At 53.4% G+C, this 21,872-nt stretch overlaps 1 protein-coding gene across 1 annotated transcript in view; it reads left to right on the top strand.

Annotated features, from left to right (window-relative positions):
• The first annotated feature begins 3,863 nt into the window (after positions 1 to 3,863).
• Positions 3,864 to 21,872, top strand: part of ITGA3 (integrin subunit alpha 3) — a 33,916-nt gene continuing 15,907 nt past the window's right edge. The window contains exons 1-9 of the mRNA XM_063657169.1: positions 3,864 to 3,955; positions 4,377 to 4,584; positions 12,011 to 12,138; positions 12,445 to 12,524; positions 16,005 to 16,254; positions 18,754 to 18,840; positions 19,232 to 19,439; positions 19,909 to 20,105; positions 21,772 to 21,860. Of these exons, the coding sequence (XP_063513239.1) occupies positions 4,379 to 4,584; positions 12,011 to 12,138; positions 12,445 to 12,524; positions 16,005 to 16,254; positions 18,754 to 18,840; positions 19,232 to 19,439; positions 19,909 to 20,105; positions 21,772 to 21,860 (1,245 nt within the window). The 5' untranslated portion in view covers positions 3,864 to 3,955; positions 4,377 to 4,378. The remainder of the gene's footprint in view (positions 3,956 to 4,376; positions 4,585 to 12,010; positions 12,139 to 12,444; positions 12,525 to 16,004; positions 16,255 to 18,753; positions 18,841 to 19,231; positions 19,440 to 19,908; positions 20,106 to 21,771; positions 21,861 to 21,872) is intronic.

Raw genomic sequence — 21,872 nt, 5'->3', positions numbered from 1 at the left:
ACAATGAATGTAGATTGGGGAACAGCGAGAGATTTCTCTGCAGCCCTTTCACTGCACACATGGAGAAACTGAGGCCTGGAACAGGAAGGTAACTTGCCCAAGGTGAGAAGGCAGAAGAGAGCTTGCGCTCAACTGAGGGGCACACCATTGCAATTCCTCGTTATTTTTCCAGCAGCTGCCTGTGTGCTTCACGTCTCTGTGCTGATCTGCCCCTGAGAGGTGATGGTGTCCATTGGTGTGCTCTGGGGCTCTGGGAGAGTGAGATGAGGGTTGGGGAGAGGGCAGGTAGAGGAAGACTTGTGGGAACACAGCAAGTGCTAAATAAACAGAAGCCACCTTTGTGGAATATTGACATTGTCATTGTTCTAGCTGGGAAAACTTCACCTGAACCAGGACCCAATTCTTCTGCCTTTCTTCTCCAGCTCCTTTCTTTCCCTGTTGTCCAGATACACCTCCTCCAGGGAGGTTCCTTGACCCCCCAGCAGAAATCGCCATTTGCATGTTGTTACAGTCACCTGCAGAGGCAGATGGGTCCCATCCAAGGTTTGGTTTGAATGAAGACTGACAACGCCACCCAAACACCAAGAGGGTATGAAAAGGTTTATTATTTACATAATTGAGGTCTACAGGGGGAGCAGGGCCAGCCTTTCAAGCAGGTCCCAAATGTGTTGGGAGAGCCAGGAAGGAGACTGGCCCGGGTTTTTATTGTGGTTAAGGAGTACGGGTTCCCTCAGGAAGGGGCTTGTGAATATTCCCCCTCAAACACCAAAGGAGGGTGCACCCAGACTTTCTTATCAGCTTGTCCAGGTGTAGGGCACAGAGAAGAGGGAAGGGTGAGGCTTAAAAGCTGTCAGCAGACATCAACAAATGGACTTAGACTCCTCATTACACATATTATTCCTGTGCCCTTGTTTCTCTGTCTATGTTTCTAGGTGGGTCTCTTCTCCATGGGGAAGGGTTGACAGATAAAGAGTTGACATGATAAAGTCAACTGAGGGATGAGATGATCCTACAGATGACGGTGCCACTGAAACCAAAGGACCTTGAGATTTCTCTTTCTCCATCCCTCCAGCTGAGATCCTTCTAGTCTCCATGTCTCCCTCCACTCCCACTCCATCTCCCCAGACTGGTCTGACACTCCCCCACATTCTTTAGCTCAGGCCTTCCCCCTACCAGTCGCCCCTGCTCTGCTCCACATTCCCTCTGGACACTCCCCTGGAGTGGAAAAACCATCGCTCATCCTTTTCCGGCTCCCAGTCCCAGGATCGGACATGCTGGTCATTCCTGTTTGGGATGTCCAAAGAGATAAGGCCTGGCATGGGGCCGATCTGTCATCGCAGGACTCTCAAAGCTGTTTCAGGCAGGATCCTCACCCACATGGCGTTTCCACCCTAAGCCCCTGCCCTTCTTACCCTGGCTGGCTCCCCTTCTCCAGGAACATGGTAGAGGACTCAGGAGCCAGGCAGAGAGCAAAGATCACTGTTCAACTTCCATCCAGGTCAGCTTCCTGTTCCTTGACCCCACATGTCTTCTAATCCCTGCAGGCCCTGGGCCACAAAGCAGACCATGAGAGAGGCTGGGTGGCTCTGGAAGTCAGAGGTCAGGAACAAATCCTGCTCTAAGGGCCGTCAGAGACAAGTGTCTTCTCCCCAAACACCACAAGAGAAAGCTGTTATCGCAGCTGCTTTTGTTTAGGCATGTCTAGCTGTCTGACAACCATCTGCCTGGAGTTTGTCTTCTTAAAGACACAGCTGTGGTCAGCGGCTTCCAGTCCTAGCTCTGCCTCCCATAAAATTCAGATCTTGGACAGGCAGGTAACCTCCTGAGGCTCTGTTTTCTCCTAAGTCAAATGAATATCATAATCCCCACCTCACAGGGAGGCCGGGAGGATAAAATGAGCCTGCCTGTGAAATGATTTGTAAACTGTAAAGCTAGGCCGGGACCCTTTCCCAGGCTCTGAATCTAATTTTGTACTCATAATTCTTATGAGTACAAAATAATTTTATTCTTAAAGAGCGCCCCAAATTGCACAAGCTTCAGGACCCACCAAACTTGGACGTGCCCAAAGTAGTGTATAAATGTTAATTATTAGCATAAGTAGTTAAGGGCTCCAGGGTCAGATAACACAGGATGAAAATCCTAGTTGTGTGACCTCTGCCAAATTGCCTAACCTCCCTGAGCCTCATTTTTCTCGTTTTAAAACAGATATAACACTCCAAAGATTGTTGTGAGGATTTAACATTTGTGAAGCATTTAGCATAGTTCCTGCTGGGTATGTGCTTAATACATGGTGTTTTTTTCTTATTATTTTAAGAATACATGGAGAAAAGAATGCTCGGGGAGGCCAGGCAGGGTGGCTCACGCCTGTAATCCCAGCACTTTGGGAGGCCGAGGCGGGGTGGGGGGGGGGTGGTGGATCACGAGTTCAGGCGTTCGAGACCAGCCTGACCAACATGGTGAAACCCCGTCTCTTTTAAAAATACAAAAATTAGCCGGGCATGGTGGCGGGCCCCTGTAATCCCAGCTACTCAGAAGGCTGAGGCAGGAGAATCGCTTGAACCCGGGAGGCAGAGGTTGCAGTGAGCGGAGATCGCGCCACTGCATTCCAGCCTGGGAGACAGAGCGAGACTCTGTCGTCTCAAAAACAAAACAAAACAAAACAAAACAAAAAAATACTCCGGGGAAAATGGGTCTCTGAACTGCAATAAGAAAAATGTGAGTTAGATCCAAGAAAGTACATAGTAACCTCTTTTTTTTTTTTTTGAGACGACGTCTCACTCTGTCACCCAGGCTGGAGTGCAGTGGCGCGATCTCGGCTCACTGCAACCTGCGCCTCTCGGGTTCAAGCGATTCTCCTGCCCCAGCCTCCCAAATAGCTGGGACTACAGGCGCCCGCCACCACCACCGGCTAATTTTTGTATTTTTTTAGTAGAGACAGGGTTTCCCCACATTGGCCAGGCTGGTCTCGAACTCCTGACCTCGTGATCCGCCCTCCCCGGCTTCCCAAAGTGCTGGGATTACAGGCGTGAACCACCGCGCCTGGCCAGAGTAACCTCTTGAAGTTCCCTTTCAATTTGATTCCTTGGTGGAGGAGACCTTTAGTCTCCGCCCACCTACCGCCACCTGGCCCTACCCACCAAACACCTGATGGGGGCTGACGTCCGAGCCGAGTCTCCAAACACTCTGTTCGAGCTTGGGTGGGAAGAGGGAGCCTCTGGGATTCTGCTGGGCTGGGCCCTGAAGGCAGGAGTGGGCGAGAAGTGGATACGGTCTAGGCTCAGCTTCCTGGCTACGCAGTGCGTTCTATGAAGGAGGGACTCATTTCTACACTGACAGTCTTATCCTTTGATATCAGAAGTCGCAGCCCTTAGGGGGAAAAAATGTTTTGGTAATTATAATTAGCGACATTTGGTTGTTACCACTGCTAAATATGTCTGTCTTTGCTGAGGAGCCAATCTCAGCTCGGATCAGGGTGAGTGGATAGGAGAAATAAATCTCGGCAAAGACAGCGAGGGGCCTGGGTGCGAGGAAGAACTCCCAGAGACCGCCAGCCGCCTCTTGGGGACTCACAGCGCTGCGGAGGCGAGTCCAGCATTCCAGCCAGCCGCGCGCGGACGTCGGTTCCCAGATGCGCCAATGCCAGGTCTCTCCAGCCGGGCTGGCCTTTCCAGCAGCAGCAGCAGCCGCACGAAAGCGGCCAGACAAATCCCACCCCCGGCCCCGCCCGTCACATCCATCTTGCTCCCACGGCGACGCTTTCTCGGAGAAGCGAGGGGCGGGGAGAGGAAATCTAAGCCTTTGGGGGTTGCCGACAGGTGTTTGGGGGAGAAGGCGGAGCTGGGGTAGGGAGGATGAGGAGGGCGGGGAGGTGCTGCCCCTTTAAGAGGCGGCGGCCGAGCCGGGACCTTTTTCTCTTTCCCCGGAAGGAAAGCGCAGCCCGGGCTGGGCGCGCAAGGTGGGGAGGTGCGGGACTGGGCGTGGGGAGGCGGGGCGCGCGCCGGGGGACCCCTCCCTCCTGTCCTCCTTGCGGTCGACCGGTGCGCTTGCCAGATCCGCCGCGGAGCCGGGATCGAAGGCGACAGCGCGGCCAAGGGGGCGCGGCCGGGACAAGCTGGGGGCCGGTTGCCCGGGGCAGGGACGGCGGCGACCCGACCGCTGGGGAGGCGGGAAGATAGACCCACGGATCTTAGGAGGGGATCCGAGAGCGCAGCTGTGAAACTGGCTGGGGCTGGGGGCACGAAACCGATCAGCACTACGGAGCGCAGCGGCCGGCGGGTTCCAGTGTCCTCCGGCGGCGCCGGTAGCAGGTGAACAGTTCCTCACGCCCAGCTCCGCGCCCTCACGCGCTCTCGCCGGGACCCCGCTCCCGTTCGCAGCCATGGGCCCCGGCCCCAGCCGCGCGCCCCGCGCCCCACGCCTGATGCTCTGTGCGCTCGCCTTGATGGTGGCGGCCGGCGGCTGCGTCGTCTCCGCCTTCAACCTGGATACCCGATTCCTGGTAGTGAAGGAGGCCGGGAACCCGGGCAGCCTCTTCGGCTACTCGGTCGCCCTCCATCGGCAGACAGAGCGGCAGCAGCGCTACCTGTAAGTGAAGCTGGAGGGTGTGGGGTGGCAGCGAAAGTGTGCGTGCGCGGGATGCGGGTCCGGAGCGGAGTCGGAGCCCAGGGCAGCTGGCCCTTGGAAGCCAGGATTAAGGGGCGGCCCTCTGGTGGCTGGGGGTTGGCGGGAAGTGGAGGATTGGGTGTGGGGTCGGGCAGTAATCATTGGCAAGTGCTGACGGGGCCAGAACCTGTCTGGACGCCACCCCTCCGCCCTTTAGATCTCTCATGAGAGCGGAAGTGGGGTCCCGGTGGCTAAGTCCTCTCCCATTCTGTGAACCGAGTACCCAGCACTAGCCTCTTCTCTCCAGGGCTGGGAGCTGGGGTAAACTGCAAGATAAACACCCAGCAGACTCCCCCCTTCCCCTACGCTTGGGGGAAAAATGAGCATATACATTTAAGCACCTCGCTGGTAGTCTGCGGCCACGCCAGCCACACCCTCTGCAGAGCCAGACTGGATGGCCTTCTCAACCGCTGGCTTGGCGGATGGAGGGTGAGGTGATGGGTGAGTCTGGGCGTTTGGAGCTGTCCATACGCTGCCTCTGACGCCTTGCGGATAGGGGCAGTGAAAGAGAGAGGAGGACTTGTCCCAACTCTGGCTGGGTCTCCTCCTGCCCACCCCCGCAGTGCCACTCTCCCCGCAGTGTGCCACTCTCCCCGCAGACATCTTCCCTGCATTCCACAGATTCGTGTTGGATCTTCAACCCTGAGTGTGTTTGTTTTGGTTTGAAGAGGGAAACAGTGTTTTTCTCTTTCTTCTGTTCTTCCCCAACAGCTGCAAGGAGGAGGGGAAGAGCTATGCACAGGGGAGGAAGGAGGAGGAGGTTGCACCCAGCCGCCTGGGTCCCCCTCACTCCACCAGACGCTCTCATGCCCAGGAGCATGTCCAGGCTTCAGAGGTCTCTCTGCCGTGTCCTCAGAGCGTGCGGAGGTTGGCGGTTGGGGGAGGTGAAGCTGTCCAAAGAGGGACGGTGGTTAGGACAGGTTAAGCAGGTACCATCCACCTCTTTGGGCTGGGCGATCTGCCAGGCATCTGCCCCCACCTAGCCTCTGCCCCCACCTGGCCTCTGACCCCACTGAACAAGAAGACGTGGTCACATCCAGGGTACACTGGAATCTCTCCCTGCTCTGGCTGGGGCCTGCAGAGCTTGAGGAAGTTTAGAATGTCCAAAGTCCAAACTCTGCCCCCGCCTTGGTTCTGCCCTCCTGACCCAGCCTACCTACCTGGACTTAACCTCAACTCCATCTTGCTCTTGCAGAGGCTAGGGCTACCACACCCTTCCCAGCCTGGCCCCAGCAGCTGCCACCTGGCCTTAGCCAACCCTCTATCTTTTGGAGATCGTCAGCCACCATGAGCACAAGTTTCTACATCAGGCCTTTCTGCCCTAACTGAGAAAAAGATTTTCAGACTTTCAATGCCAAATCTGAATGATATAAGATAACATAGGTAAAGAGATCAGACTGGAAAGAAAGAGTCAATAATGATTCTGCAACCCCTCTCCCTTTTGCCTGGTGACCTTGAGCAAGATATTTCCCCTCCCTGGGCCAGGTTTCCCCCAAAAGGGGTTGGACCTGGATCTAGTGCTCTTTCCCACTGCTGCTGGCCTGTGAGAGGCAACTTGATAGGGTAGAGGGAGAAGAGGCTTGGAGGTCCCATGGCCAGTGTCCTGTCTCAGATCTGTTACCAATACCTGAACCTGAATTTCCGCACACGTTGGAGGGAGGGGAACAGCATGCCTTCTTCTGGGATGTTAGTGGGGCTGTAACGAGATAAAGTGCATAAAATCCTCTGCACATGTGCCTTTCTCCAAGGAGCACCTGAAGGCTCTTGTGCTGAGGCCAGAACCTGGATGCATCCTCATTACCCATGGGGCCCCGCCCAGGGTGGCTGAGCAAAGGGGTTCTACTTTTCTATCTGGGAAGCTGGAGCTGGCATTCAGCCTGCCAAGAACCCAGAAGGTTCTAAAGCTAATGAACCTCTGAGGGGCAGTTCTGTCCCTTGAGTATCCTCAGTCTTTCCTAAGGGTGGTTCTGTGTCTTGGCCCTTCTCTTCATCTCACTAAATTCGACCCCTCGGCCATTTGGGAGAGCCAGCTGGGCTTAGCTGCAGCCAGCTGTGTAGCCAGATGCAAACAGCTGCCTGAGTGCACAACTCAGAGGAACTAACTAGTAAGACGAGCTGCAGCCTCATAGTCTGTTAGCCTGAAAGTCTCTTTGGAAAAGTGGGATGGTTCATGGTCTTGGATGGGCTCTTAAACTGGGGTTCGTAGAAGGTTTTCAAGAGAAGCAGGGACTCCCTGAAAGTGTACCAAAAATCGTAGTATTTGTCCACTGCCCTGGGGGTGGGAGGAGGGGAGAGCGCGGCTTTCATGTTCTCCATTCAGAAGGCCTCAGAAATGGTTAGAAACCCAGGGGTGGGACCCTCTTTGCTGCCCCATCACCTTCATCTCTGGACTGGGGTTCCTGGCCCACAACATAGGGGGCTCGCCCTAACCCAGGGCCCAGTCTCCTAGTCTGTGGAAATGAGGGGTAAGGAGCAGGCAGAGGACCAAGGTGCTCTGGGCTTCTTGGCAAGATGCATGAGGGGTTCCTTGGAGGGACAGGGACTGTTCTCTGGGAGGTGGTTACTGACACCCTCTCTGCTCCAGCACCTGCACTGACATTCCCTCCTGGGAATCCAGGCATTCTGGTGTGGCCTGACCCTGTGGGCCTACAGGGATACTGCCAGTCCTTCTCTCTCTTTCACTTTTGCTTGGAAATGAGGGTATCTGGGAAGCCCAGGGCAGGGTGGCTCCTAGAAATGAGGTCATGCCTGAGGTACGCAGGAGCCAGGCTCACCTGCCATGCTCTCCTAACATCATGTTTCCCTGGGCAAAGCGGGTGCCTGGCAGCCTTCAAGGCTCGTGCCAGCAGAAATGGGCATAGCAGCTGTGGCTGGAGGCAGAAGGCCTGCTCGTGTAGTATCTTTTTCCTCTGGCTCTACCCAGTGACCAGTCTAGGCCAAGAGGCTTTCAATTGGGCAGGAGTAGGGGAAGCCTGATCTTGTAGAAAAAGCAGCAGTGAAGGGGGCTTGGTCAGAAGTAAACAAAGAAGGAAGAGGATCCCCTTTGCAGTAAGAGGGATTGAGGTTAGATGACACTTAGAATGCCCTCGGGGGTCAAATATAGGAAGAATACTGAAGAGCCAAGGAAAGGGAGAAGAACTGAGAAAAATGGCCTTGTTCTTTTTTTATCTGAGGCTTAGCCAGGGCTCTTTTTCCTGTCCTTTCTCATTCTCTCTCTCCCTCCAGCTTGTTGCTCTGGTTCTAGGGCTGAGTCACCAGTGGGGAGAGGGGGCTGGGTGGGCAGCAAAGGAAGAGTAGGGAAGGATGGGGAGGGCTGCAGTTTCAGCTACCACAGGAGAAGCCTCTGGGGAGATGGCTAATTCGGGCAGCAAGGCTGGCATAGAGCTGGGATCCAGGCATCCCAGAGCTGCCCCCACCCCTTCTCTGGGGCTCAGAGGTGGAGCAGGCACCATCCCCACCTGCCTCCTGGCCGGGGGTAGGAGGGGAACACAGGAGGCTAGGTACCCAAGGAATGAGGCCCTGCCATGTTGGCCTGAGTACTAGATCCTTTGGCCCCCTCTGGAATCCTCCCATAGAGCCACCAAATGCCTCCCTGAAGTGACAGAATCTGGGAAAGTAAATCTTACAGGCTGCTTCTCTGAGCATTACCCCACCCCAGTGCCCCCAGGGGCCTTCTCCTCTTTGAGGTGAGCCAACCTGGTACCCTGAATTCTCCTGGGTACTGTGCTGCGCCCTTCTTTGATTATTCTGCTTTCTCCTTGGCTGTTCCATTAGCTTTGAACTGCCCCAAGGGGAGTGATACGGCAGGGGTAAGGAAGGGCTTTTTCGGAACTTGGAGCTCAAGGGGCTCCGCAGAGGCCAAGAGGGGCTGTTTGGCTGGAGCCAATGGGAGGGTGAGGAGGCAGCTGTTGGAAAGCCCTTGAGTAGTCACTTTACCCATCCTACTCCATGTTGCCCCCAGTCCAGCCTGACTCCAGGAGAGGGGCAGTCCCATCTCCTATCTTCCTTGCTCTGAGAGCTCCATCTAGGCATCCCTCCACCTAGTCTCCCTCCTTCTGGCTGCAGCTGAGGGGATGGGTTCAGTACTGCTCTGGAAGGGGTCAGCTTTTGGATTTTGTGATCTGGACCAGACCCAAAAGCAGGTGGCTAGCATAATTGCTCATTTGTATACTAATTTGCATTTCATTTGCATACCAGTAAGGTCCCTCTCACCTTCAGGATTCTCCAACCCCCTCCACACACACCTGGGTGTGTGTGGCTGGAGGAAGCTGGAACCACCGTCTGCACACCCGCCTTCCCCCATCCATGTGCAGGCCTCTGGCTGTAGACCCATTGGATCCTGGGCTGGGAGCCAGAGGGCCTTAAAGGGCCTCTGAGTGGGCCAAGTGCAAGCTAAAAATACTCTGGGGGGGTGAAGGGGGGGCTCACTCTGGAATCTCTGAGGAGGGAGGGGCCTGGGATGTAGGGCTGGGATTAGGGCACTGGCCCTGCCCCGCCCTCTATCGGTAGGCATAAGGCTGGTTCCAGGCAACCGGCAAGAGGGTATTGGTGGTAAGGGGAAGTATTTCAATCTAATTGACATGCGTGCCCAGCTCTGCCTGCTCAGTACCTCGGGAAGTTCAGAGGAGGGGGTCCCTTAGCCCCTTCCTGGCTGAGTTGAAGGGGCTGGGAGGGCATGGAGACCCTTCTGCTCAGCTGCCTCCTGTATGACAACATGGGCAGGGCAGCAGCAGCAACAAGGGGGCAACATGTCCATTACAGGTGTGCCCAAGGCCCCGCCTCCCACTGAGGCCCGGACCCCTTAGTGTCACTGTAGAAAATTCCCAACCTCTACCTTCAGCCAGATCTGAGCCCCCGCTGTAGAGTGACTCTAGCTGCCAGCACCCCCACCCCAACCCCAGTGATCACCTGGTATCCTCGAGCCATGGAAGTCTTCCTATGTCTCCCCGCTGTTCTCTCTAAACCACCAAAGGAGTCTCTTCTTTTCCCTCTGCTCCAGGTTCCCTAACATGCCAGGGCAGAAATTCCTGGGTCCAGCCAGGCACGGTGGCTCACGCTTGTAATCCCAGTACTTTGGGAGGCCGAGGGGGGTGGATCACCTGAGGTCAGGAGTTCAACATCAGCCTGGCCAATATGGCGAAACGCCATCTCTAGTAAAAATACAAAAATTAGCTGGGCGTGGTGGTGTGTGCCTGTAATCCCAGCTACTTGGGAGGCTGAGTCAGGAGAATCACTTGTACCCGGGAGGCGGAGGTTGCAGTGAGCCGAGGTTGTGCCACTGCACTCCAGCCTGGGTGACAGAGCAAGACCCTGTCTCAAAAAAAAAAAAAAAAAAAAAGAAAAAAAGAAATTCCTGGGTCCCTGGAGGGGGGGCTGGGGTCATGCTAGGCCAGTCCTGATGCCACAACAAATCAGAACAACAATGCTCACATTAGCTATGGCTTCATATCAGAACACCTTTTTGTAGAATAGACCTATTTGTTCCTCCAGCAACCCTGGAGGTCAGCAGGAGAGGGGCTGCCCCTGTTTTACAGATGAGGCACTCAGGGCTCAGAGAAGGAAAGGAAATTGCCCCTTCAGGCAGAACAAACCCTAGACCCAGGTCCGTGGGTTCTCAGGCTGAGATGCTCCTTTCCCGCAGGCTGTGGGTCCCTTCGCTCATCTGTCAGGCACGCCAGAGAGCGGATGTCCATGGGTGGTCAGGCAGTGGACTCATCGAGGCCTTCCCAGCCCAGACAGAAGTGACTCTCCAGGCCTGGCTGCCACCCTGGCCCCCTGCCAGCCTCCCTGGCCAGGAAGCTTCACCCCTTCTCCCAGGAACACTTCCCCAGGGTGAGGTCTGAGCTGCAGTCTTGAAGTATAGGCAAGGTCCCACCCCCTTCCCAGCACCCGCAGGCAGTACATTCCTGACTCCCAAGTGGGTGGAGACACCCCAGGCCCTGGCATGCCCAGGCCCTGCCCTGCCCTGCCCACTCCCTGTAGCCCACACTTACAGGTCCCAGGCAGGAGCTACAGGCGTGGCTGTTGCTTGGCACTTCCAGACTGGCAGGAGGCCCAGAGCCCAAGTTCTGAGCTGGGAGCTGTAGAGTGATAGAGTTGCTGGGGCCAAATGGTGGGGCACCTGGGAGGTGCCTGCCACTCGAGAAGGCCAGGGCCATCAGGATTGAGCAGGGGCTCCTGGCAGAACATTTAGAGGCTGCAGGGAGGTGATGTGGGGAGAAGAAAGTCTGCTAAAACTGAGTTCTCAAACTGGGGTGCACCAGATTCCACCAGATGGTGTGTTGTGGGCGGAGGAATCTACCTTTTTAACAAAGATCCCTGGGGTTTCTGATGGCCCAAGGCTTGTCCTCTAAGATGGTATTTCAGGACCAACCCCTGCCTCTCTCTGCTCCAGCCACCCCTCTGGTATGGGACGGGTTGCCAGGGTCCTAAGCATCCTTGTAGGAACTTCCTGTCGGCATCCCCAAAGATGGATTCTGGGCAGGCTGGGGGCAAGGCAAGAGCCCTTTCCCTCCCCACCTGCTGCCCACCCACCGGGAACTCTGCTCTGGGGCCACATTGTCCGAAGTGTCAGGTACTCATCCCAACCCCTACCTGTGTGCCTGTCTTAAGGTAACTGGAGAAGGATGGTGGACATCACTCAGGTCACTTAGGGGCCCAGGTCTCCAAGATTTGAGTCCCCACATGGCTTCAGGAGGAAAAACCCAGCATTCTGACAACCCAGTCCCCTAAGTTCTCCCCTCTGACCCCCCAGAATTTGAACTCTCTGCCATGATTCCTCATCTTGCTCTCTTCTGGTCTACCTTCATCTCAAAGGCCAAAGCATTCCTTCTAAAACTGAGATCTGGCCATGTCATGCCCCTGCCTAAAATCCCTCTGTGGTTCCCCTAAGGCCCTTCCCAGCCTGCCTTTGTGTGCCTCCCCGGAGGCTCCTGGACTCCAGCTATGCTGAGGGCCTTGCAGGTCTCTGAATCACCCTGCTGGCTCTTGCTTCTTGGCCCTGCACATGGGTGCCTTTGCCCAAGTGCTCTTCCTCCCGTTCTTCACCTGGAGAACCCTGGTCATTGTCCTCAGACTCAGATTAGGTCACCTCTTCTGCTGGCGTCCATCACTGCCCCCTCAGCCCTGAGCCTGGGCTACTGTGCTCCCTGCTTCCCACTCCTGGGGCACTTCCTTCTAGTGTCTTTTTTCCTTGCCTGCCTTACCCTATGCTGGACACTTCTGGAGGGCAGGAGCTAGGGGTCTCCTGGCACCAAGAATCTGTAAATGTATGTTGAATAAATAACAAGTTGTTCGAAGTAGGGCTTGGGGAGTCTGAACCTGGACCCACCTCCCTCCTTATCCCCAGGCTGCTGGCTGGTGCCCCCCGGGAGCTCGCTGTGCCCGATGGCTACACCAACCGGACTGGTGCTGTGTACCTGTGCCCACTCACTGCCCACAAGGATGACTGTGAGCGGATGAACATCACAGTGAAAAGTGAGGGGAAGGGGCTGGGGAGGGGTGCTGGGTCAGAGGTCTGGCAGGGGGGTACCGCAGAGAGAATGGCCTTGCTCACACGGCTTCTAGTTGCTTCTTGTCCAGCTGGGAAGAGGGTGCCCTAGAGGAGAGTGGGACTGGATGGGATTGGTAGAGCTCAGAATAATGATGAGCTGGAGAAGGGGAGTTGAGAGGGCTGCCCTGTGGTTGGAGGGCCCAAGTGGGACCCACCCCTGCCCTCTGGAGGCTTTGGGCACTGAAATATGGGTGAGGTGCTCTGATTCATGATCCTTCTGGTGCCCACAGGTGACCCTGGCCATCACATTATTGAGGACATGTGGCTTGGAGTGACTGTGGCCAGCCAGGGCCCTGCAGGCAGAGTTCTGGTAAGTGGGTGCTCAGTGTTGGCTCCTCCACTTCTGCCTGGCTGTCCCCTCACCTCCAGAGCTGGGAGAAAAGAAGAGGGCAGCAGGAGGGTCCATGGCGCGTGTGTGCTGGGGCCTGCGCACATGTCCCTTCCTGTGGCTGTGTGTCCCTTGCTCCCTGCACTCCTGGGGAGGGGGTGAGTATCCTGTGCTCTCCCAAAGCCCCGCACAGCCTGAGTTCTCTGACTCATCCACTTCCTCCCCATGCCTACACTGGGTGCTCAGCCTTCGTGGGAACAAGCCGAGGGAGCCGAGGGAACTGCAAGGAGGAGAAAGGGCAGAGAGGGCCCCAGGCGGCTCAGCGCTGGCTGGCGCTCCTTCCTGGGAGGCTGACTGCCGGAAGAGGCCCAGCCCTGCTGACCCTGGCTCACCCAGCTCTGGTCTGGGGGCTAATCAAATGTGTCACCTCCTGCCCACATTCTATAGTGCCAGCCCCTGAGTTCTCCATTTCTGAGTCCCAGATAGACATTTCCTCCTGCATTTTTTTCTCTCTCTGTCTCTTTTTGTTGTTGTTATATTCCAAAAGGATTTTGATTTTATTGCTTCACACACAGAAGAGTTCTGGTTAAGGCTTGCCTTGCTCCTGGTGCTCATATGATGCCACCAGGATGTGATTTATCTCAAGCACTTAACTCTGTGTTCTTCGTGTTACCTCCATTCTTTGATAGGCATTCTTTTCGTGGTGCCAAGATGAATGCAACAGCTGCAGCTTTATCTTCTTTGACCTTCAAGTTCTATAGTCCCAGTAGATATCTGACTACAACTCATTAGCTCTGACTATTTCAGGTACTCCTCTCTGAAGCAATTACTGTGACCAAGAGAATGCAATACTTATACTTTCTTCAGACATGAATTATCAGTATCCAGACAGGCACATAAACTCAGTCTTAGAATGTGTTGCTTTGATGTCAGGTTTTTTTCTTGCCTTGATGCTTCCACATGGCTGGGGAAGCCTCACAATCATGGTGGAAGGCAAGGAGGAGCAGGTCCCATCTTACGCTGATGGCAGCAGGCAAAGAGAGAATGAGGCTGTCTCTCTCTCTCTCTGTCTCTCTCTTTTCTTTTCTTTCTCTTCTTTCTTCTTTCTTTCAAGATAGAAGACTCCCAGCTGGGTGTGGTGGTTCACCCCTGTAATCCCAGCACTTTGGGAGGCCGAGGCCGGTGGATCATGAGGTCAGGAGTTCGAGACCAGCCTGGCCAATATGGTGAAACCCTGTCTCTACTAAAAATGTAAAAAATAAGCCGGGTGCAGTGGTACCCGTCTGTTGTCCCAGTTACTTGGGAGGCTGAGGCAGGAGAATCGCTTGAACCTGGGAGGTGGAGGTTGCAGTAAGCCAATATCGCACCACTGCATTCCAGCCTGGGTGACAGAGCAAGACTCCATCTCAAAAAAAAAAAAAAAAAAGACTCCATCTCTCAACCAGGCTGGAGTGTAGTGGTGCCATCTCAGCTCACTGCAGCCTTGACTTCCCAGACTCAAGCAACCCTCCAGCCTTAGCCTCCCAAGCTAATTTTTAAAGTTTTTATAGAGACAGGGTCTGACTGTGTTGCCCAGGCTGGTCTCAAACTCCTGGGCTCAAGTGATCCTCCCGCCTTGGCCTCCCAAAGTGCTAGTGCTAGGATTTCAGGCGTGAGCCACCATACATGGCCCCATTTTTCTTTTTCTTTCTTTCTTTCTTTTTTTTTTTTTTTTTCTCTTAGAGATGAGGTCTGGCTCTGTCACCCAGGCTGGAGTGCAGTGGCACGATCATAGCTCACTGTAGCCTTGAACTCCTGGGCTCAAGTGATCCTCCTGCCTCGCCCTCCCAAGTAGCTGGGATTATAGGCAAGAGCAACAATGCCTGGCTTTTTTCTCATTTTAAAAATTGATGTGGCCAGGCTCGGTGGCTCATTCCTTTGGGATGAGGCAGGAGGATCGTTTGAGCCTAGGAGTTTGAGACCAACCTGGGCAACATGGCAAAATTCCATCTCTACAAAAAATATATAAATTAGCCCGGCATGGTGGTATGCACCTGTAATCCCAGCTACCTGGGAGGCTGAGGTGGGAGGATCACTTTAACCCCGGAGAGAGAGGTTGGAGTGAGCTGAGATCATGCCGCTGCACTCCAGCCTGGGTGACAGAGTCAGATCCTTTCTCAAAAAAAAAAAAAAAAAAAAAAAAAAAGGAAAAAATTGATGTAATGTTTACATACAGTGAAATGTACAGATTTTAAACTTCAATGAATTTTTACAAATGTAGATACCTGTATAACCAAAGATATATCTTAAAATCACTCCAGAAGGTGCCCTTGTAACCCCTTCTAATCATTTGCCACCCCATAAGCCATCACTGCTGTGATTTCTGTCACCTTTGAACACTGTTTTAAGCTCCAGGTTGGCATCAGTTCACCGAAATGCCTTTTTGAGACCCCTGTTATGGATGGCTGTGGTCTAGGAGCCCATTTAAAGTGATTCTGCACCCTGGATCCTTTAGCAGTTATTTACTCACTGTTCATTCAACAAATATTTGGTGAGCCCCTACTGCGTACCAAACGCTGTGCTATTCCTAGAAGCTTAGCAGTGACTAAGACAGGCTCAGGCACCATGCTGGTGGAGCTCACAGCTAGAAGGGACCACAGAAAGCAAGTAAACAAGAACCAGGGCCTACTTCTGGACTTTGCCTGCCTCCAGGCTGTTTTAAGTCACCCTATTCTGGCCCAGCAGTTTACCCAATAAATATATACTGAGCAGCTAAAGTGCACCCAGAGAGGCTGTGCATAGATTCTCCCCTCTGTGAAGCAGCACAGCATGTGCTTAAGAGCTCAGATTTTGGAAGGAGACGGACTTGGTTTGAATATTCTCTGCCTCTGTCTAGATATGAGATCTTAGGCAGGTTACTGAGCTCTCCATGCCTCAGTTTATCTAAAATGGGGAAAATAATCATTCCTACACCATAGGGTCACTAGCAGGCTTAACACTTAATATGTGAGGAGCTCAGAATTGTGCCTGGCATATAGGAAGCACTCATGAAGTGTTAGCTGCTAGTGTTATTATTACCGTCATTATAATTATTATTTTAATAATGGTCCTTTCATTAAGAGGACAGGGTCATCTGGAGATGGCAGAGCAGCAAGTTCCTTAATCTCTCTGTTACTAACCCCTTCTAGACCAACAGCCTGAACCCCACAGTCTCTCATCCTTCCCTGCTTTCCCTTTGCTGAGATCTCTAAGCCACTCTCAGATCCATACTTTACAGCTTTCCAAAAAGTGTTCCTGACCCTCAGCAGATTTCTGAATTCTGGAAAGGAGATGGAGGTTTAAGTATCACTGGGAGAAGAAGGAGAAGCCAGGAGATCTCCTTTGACTCCTGTTTGGCAAAGCCAGAGGCTTACAGGGTAAAAGAGACAGCTGACCCAGGTCCCTGTGCCTGACTAAGGCTGTCTGTGTTTGGGGGGTCCCCAGGTCTGTGCCCACCGCTACACCCAGGTGCTGTGGTCGGGGTCAGAAGACCAGCGGCGCATGGTGGGCAAGTGCTACGTGCGAGGCAATGACCTAGAGCTGGACTCCAGTGATGACTGGCAGACCTACCACAACGAGATGTGCAACAGCAACACAGACTACCTGGAGACGGGCATGTGCCAGCTGGGCACCAGCGGTGGCTTCACCCAGAACACTGTGTACTTCGGCGCCCCCGGTGCCTACAACTGGAAAGGTGGGGACCATGGGGCCGTGGGGGAAGAAAGGAAGAGCAGAGACCACCCACCCCTAGTTAGCCACTGGGACAGCTGGCCTAGACCATCCACACTAGAAACAGGACCTCATGCCGATATCAGCAACCACCATGACTTCTACTGTTTTAAAGCACTTACTATGTGCCAGGGGCCTTACGCATATTATGTCAATCAATCTTTTTTGTTGTTTTTTTGACATAGGGTCTCACTGTGTCACCCAGGCCGGAGTGCAGTGGCACATTCATGGCTCACTGCAGCCTCGACCTCCCCAGGCTCAGGTGATCCTCCAACCTCAGCTTCTTGAGTAGCTATGACCACAGGCATGTGCCACTACACCTGGCTAATTTCTGTATTTTTTGTAGAGATGGAGTTTCACCATGTTGCTCAGGCTAGTCTTGAACTCCTGGGCTTAAGCAATCCACCCTCCTCGGCCTCCCAAAGTGCTGGGATTATGGGCATGAGCCACCACGCCCAGCCTCAATCAGTCTTTATTATTTATTTTTATTTATTTATTTATTTTTGAGACAGAGTCTCACTCTGTCACCCAGGCTGGAGTGCAGTGGTGCAATCTCGGCTGACTGCGAGCTCCACCTCCAGGGTTCACGCCATCCTCCTGCCTCAGCCTCTCGAGTAGCTGGGACTACAGGTGCCCGCCACCACGCCCGACTAATTTTTTTGTATTTTTAGTAGAGACGGGGCTTCACCGTGTTAGCCAGGATGGTCTCAATCTCCTGACCTCGTGATCCGCCTGCCTTGGTCTCCCAAAGTACTGAGATTACAGGCGTGAGCCACCGTGCCTGGCTTAATCATTCTTAAAATACTCTTATGAGCCAAGTATTATTATATCCATTTTACAAAAACAAAAACTAAGACTTAGAGAAGTAAATTGCCTAAGGCCAACAAAGTTATGAAACCTGGATTGGAATACAGGTCCATCTGACTTCAGTTTAACCATTTACAAACTAATTCTAAAAATAAAACATGCTCCTGGTACAACCACTACGTAGTACAGTAGGCAATGTACTATAATAATAGGTATCGCCAGGTGCAGTGGCTCACGCCTGTAATTCCAACACTTTGGAAAACTGAGGTGGGAGGATCACTTGAGCCCAGGAGTTCAAGACTAACCTGGGCAATGCAGGGAGACCCTGTCTCTACAAAAAATTTAAAAATTAGCCAGGGGTGGTGGCACATACCTATGGTCCCAGCTACTCAGGAGGCTGAGGTGGGAGGATCGCTTGGGCCCAGGAGGTTGAGGCTGCAGTGAGCTGCGATTGTGCCACTGTCCTCCAGCGTGAGCAGCAGAGCAAGACCTTAACTCAAAAAACTAAATAAATAAATATCGCCACTTTCTCTCTTTCACTTATCAAAAGTCATGGGCACTTTTTCATGTTGATATATATAGGACCATCATTTTAAAGGATGCAGAGTATTTTCTTGTAAAAGACCACACTACACATGGTCTCACAGGGAGTGTCTGACAGCTTACACTCCCTCCATCTCTTTGCTTCCCTCCATCACACGGGTTGTAGTAATAGTGACCCCTTTTCCCTTACTGAACCTTTATTGTAGAATCAGCAGGCAGAGGAGCCTTGAATCTCCTCTTGACCAACAGATAGCCCCAGGCATAGTCACAGCTCTGGGCTCACCGAAGGCTGGGGCCTCTGCCCCCTCTTCTGGTCCTGCCTCCCACCCCCTGGTCATGTAGCACCTTGGCAAGGTCACAGATACTCTCCAGCAGCAGCCCTGGGTGCAAGGTCATTCTAGGCAGCCTGAGTTTGGGGTCAGGACCAGAAAGAGATAATGGTGTGGAGTCTGACCTCAGTGTCTAAAGAGTGGGGAAAGCCATCTAGCGTCTAATATCCAGGAGCCTGAATGATTAAGTTCTAGCCATGGCTGTACAACCAGCTCCCCATGGGACTATGAGCAAGTCAACTTCCCTCCTGAGCCTCACTTATCTGCAGAATGGGGGTCATAATTTCACCTCAAATAATTGTTATAATAGGCCAGGCACAGCGGCTGACACCTGTAATCCCAGCACTTTGGGAGGCCAAGGCAAACGGATCACTTGAGGCCAGGAGTTTGAGACCAGCCTGGCCAACATGGTGAAACCTTGTCTCTACTGAAAATACAAAAATTAGCCGGGCATGATGGCGCATGCCTGTAATCCCAGCTACTCGGGAGGCTGAGGCAGGAGAATCACTTGAACCCAGGAAGCAGAGGTTGCAGTGAGTCAAGATCACGCCATTGCACTCCAGCCTGGGCAACAAGAGCGAGACTCTGTCTCAAAAAAAAAAAAAAAAAAGGAAAAAAGAATTGTTAAAGAGGATGTGATTTATAAATGGCAAAGTGCTCACCAATAAAAGGGGTTATTACTATCCTTGTTGGGTGGGGGTGGGGGTGGGCTGGACATGATAGAGGAAACCAGAAACCGCTGGTGACTTATACTCCCTACTCTCCCTCCCTCAATCCCTGTGAAGGAAACAGCTACATGATTCAGCGCAAGGAGTGGGACTTATCTGAGTATAGTTACAAGGACCCAGAGGACCAAGGAAACCTCTATATTGGTGAGTACAGTAGTGGTAGCCCATCAAGTGATAGAGGGGAAGGGGGCTTAGTCCCTGGTGGAAAGATGAGGCCAGAGTGCAGTTGTGACTAATGGCATTTAGTTAAACTAGCACACACGGATTGACCAGCACCTGTATGCCAGGCCCTGTTCCAAGCTCCCAAGATGCAAAGTTCTTGCCTTCAGGATGCTCACAGTCCAGTGTCCAGGCAGAACCAGGGCTGGGACGGGCCATGGCTGCTGGCCATCTGGAGTCTACTTTCTTGCCCTACTTGGAATAGTGGGATAGAACATCATGGTTTGGGGCAAGGGAGGGGATAGGGAGGTGGCTCCAGAGTAGAAAGAGACAAAGTTGACTGGGACCTTGGTTGAACATCTTCCCTCTATCCCAGGGTACACGGTGCAGGTAGGCAGCGCCATCCTGCACCCCAAAAACATCACCATTGTGACAGGTGCCCCACGGCACCGACATATGGGCGCGGTGTTCTTGCTGAGCCAGGAGGCAGGCGGAGACCTGCGGAGGAGGCAGGTGCTGGAGGGCTCGCAGGTGGGCGCCTATTTTGGCAGCGCCATTGCCCTGGCAGACCTGAACAACGATGGGTGAGAATCTAGGGACATCCTCTGGGGCCAGGGAGAGCGATGGGCGGGGGAAGGCTTACCTAAGGCAGGCCAGGGGAGCGGAGGATTTGCAGTTGTGCGGCTGTCTGCATGTTGTTTGCAGAGGTTTGCAGTCAGGCTTTATGGGAGTCTGAGCACCTGCACATGGCATTTGTGGGACCCCTGCATTTGCTTGTTTCTGCTTAGGATTTGTATGCTCCAGTGGATGTGGGTTGTTTGGGTTTGATTTGTGCCTGCATGGCATCTCCATGACATATGTCTTCTATTTGGTGGGTCATATTGGCATCTCCATGTCCTTCCCATGCACATGTCCTTCCCACCCATGACCCATGGCCGGAAGAGCCATTTGCAGAGCCCTGTGCCCTGGCACAGTCATGCCTGTCAAACAAGAATTATGCTGCATGTTGGAGGCTGACCTCACACTCCCATTTCCCTCTCCTCTCCTGTGTAGGTGGCAGGACCTCCTGGTGGGGGCTCCCTACTACTTTCAGAGGAAAGAGGAAGTAGGGGGTGCCGTCTATGTCTTCATGAACCAGGCGGGAACCTCCTTCCCTGCTCACCCCTCGCTCCTTCTTCATGGCCCCAGTGGCTCCGCCTTCGGCTTATCTGTGGCCAGCATTGGTGACATCAACCAGGATGGATTTCAGGGTATGAGCCAGGACCCCTTCCCCAGCACCCCTACTGACTGAGCGCCAGCTGCACACCAGGCTTGATGGGGCCGGACCTGGGGAGCTTGCAGCAGTACTAGAGACAGGATGTGCAGATGTGCAGAGGAAGCAACAGAGGCAAGCTCAGTGGGCCTCCTGGAGGAGCTTGCATGCTTCTGTGCAGCCAAAGCTGGGCTGAGAGTGCACAGTAGAGAACTGATGGGGCACAACACGGGTGTGGAAACTGGCCTGGTGTGCCCAAATCTAGCGGGTGTGGAGTGTTCACATCAGAGAGGAGGCTGGAGGGGGAGTGGGGTGGGGTGGGGTCGGGTGAGGGTGGATGCTTTGAAAGCCAGGCAGAGTATCTTAGGGATTTATATTTGGGTAATGGTGATGGTGGGGTGGTGGGGCATCCAGAGAAAGTTTTAGGGCAGGGATGTGATATAATAACTTTGTACCCTGAAGGATGATTCTGGAAGGGGTATGGGATGAGTGAGTGCAGGGGTGGAGCAAGGCCAGGGGAGTTAAGATCAAGAATGTAATATCTCAGGTGGGAGATGATAAGGGATGGGACAAGGTGGGAGCCCTGGATATAGGGGTCCTCATAAGTGTTCTGCAGGACTTGGGGACCAATCGGACCTGGGGTATCAGGGACAGGGGCAGACCCAGGGCTGGAGTCAGTGCCATAGGGGCACCTGGCTTATCTGAAAGTCACTTCTCTGATAACCTCAGTTTCCCAGGACATACTGAGAACCAAGAGGAAGGCAAAGGAGCCTCTGAAGACCCAAAATAGGTGCCAGAAAGTTCAGTCACCAGAGGCCAAGTGTGCACTGTGGAAGTCATTTGGTTTTGGCCTGGGACCTGCTTCTGCTCCCTTTACAGGGCTTACTAACAAGCTTGGCTTGCTGATTCCCTAGGCCTTATCCGATTCAAAGCTGCAAACTGGAAAGAGTTCAGTTTAAGAAGATAACCAAATACTTGGGGGTTATTTGTGGAGATAATGATTAGAATGTTAAAAGCCTTGACACTTTCAGTGAAATTCACTGTAGTGTTGTGGTTAAAATCCCAGCCCCTGCTGTGAGACAGCCCTGGGCTCAAATTTTCTCTTCTCTACACTCATTAGTTGTGCAACTCTGGGTTTTTGGAGTGTCTCCTTATCTATAAAGTGGGGGGACAATAGTACCCACCCCACAGCACTCTCGTGAAAATTAAATGAATAGCTGGGTGTGGTGGTGTGTGCCTGTCCCAGCTACTCGGGAGGCTGAGGTGGGAGGATCACTTGAGTCCAGGAGGTTGAGGCTGCAGTGAGCTATGACTGCGTCACTGCACTCCAGCCTGGGTCACAGAGCGAGACACTGTCTTTAAACACACACACACACACATACACACACACACACACACACTCAATGCTTGACAACTATCTGGTAGAGTCACTTGTCATCTCCTGAACCTACTTTCCCACCCATGATAGGAGGAAGCTGGGCTCCAGATGGTCCCAGTGTTCATCCTGAGCTACAGAGCTCTGCTCTGTCTCTGATGCTCTGAGCACTGCCCATCAATCAGGCCAGGATCGGTTCTGTGCTGGGCTCTATGGCCTGGAGCAAAGAGTTAGGGAGACGTGGGGCCCAGAGTACCTGGGTGACCGTGTCTTGCCTTTTATTCTGCAGATATTGCCGTGGGAGCTCCGTTTGAAGGCTTGGGCAAAGTGTACATCTATCACAGTAGCTCTAAGGGGCTCCTCAGACAGCCCCAGCAGGTACAGAGAGAC

Source organism: Pongo pygmaeus, chromosome 19 (assembly GCF_028885625.2).
Source record: "Pongo pygmaeus isolate AG05252 chromosome 19, NHGRI_mPonPyg2-v2.0_pri, whole genome shotgun sequence".
Lineage (NCBI taxonomy): Eukaryota > Metazoa > Chordata > Mammalia > Primates > Hominidae > Pongo > Pongo pygmaeus.
The sequence above is the reverse complement of the archived record's forward strand: the minus strand, read 5'-3'. Positions and strand labels throughout refer to the sequence as shown.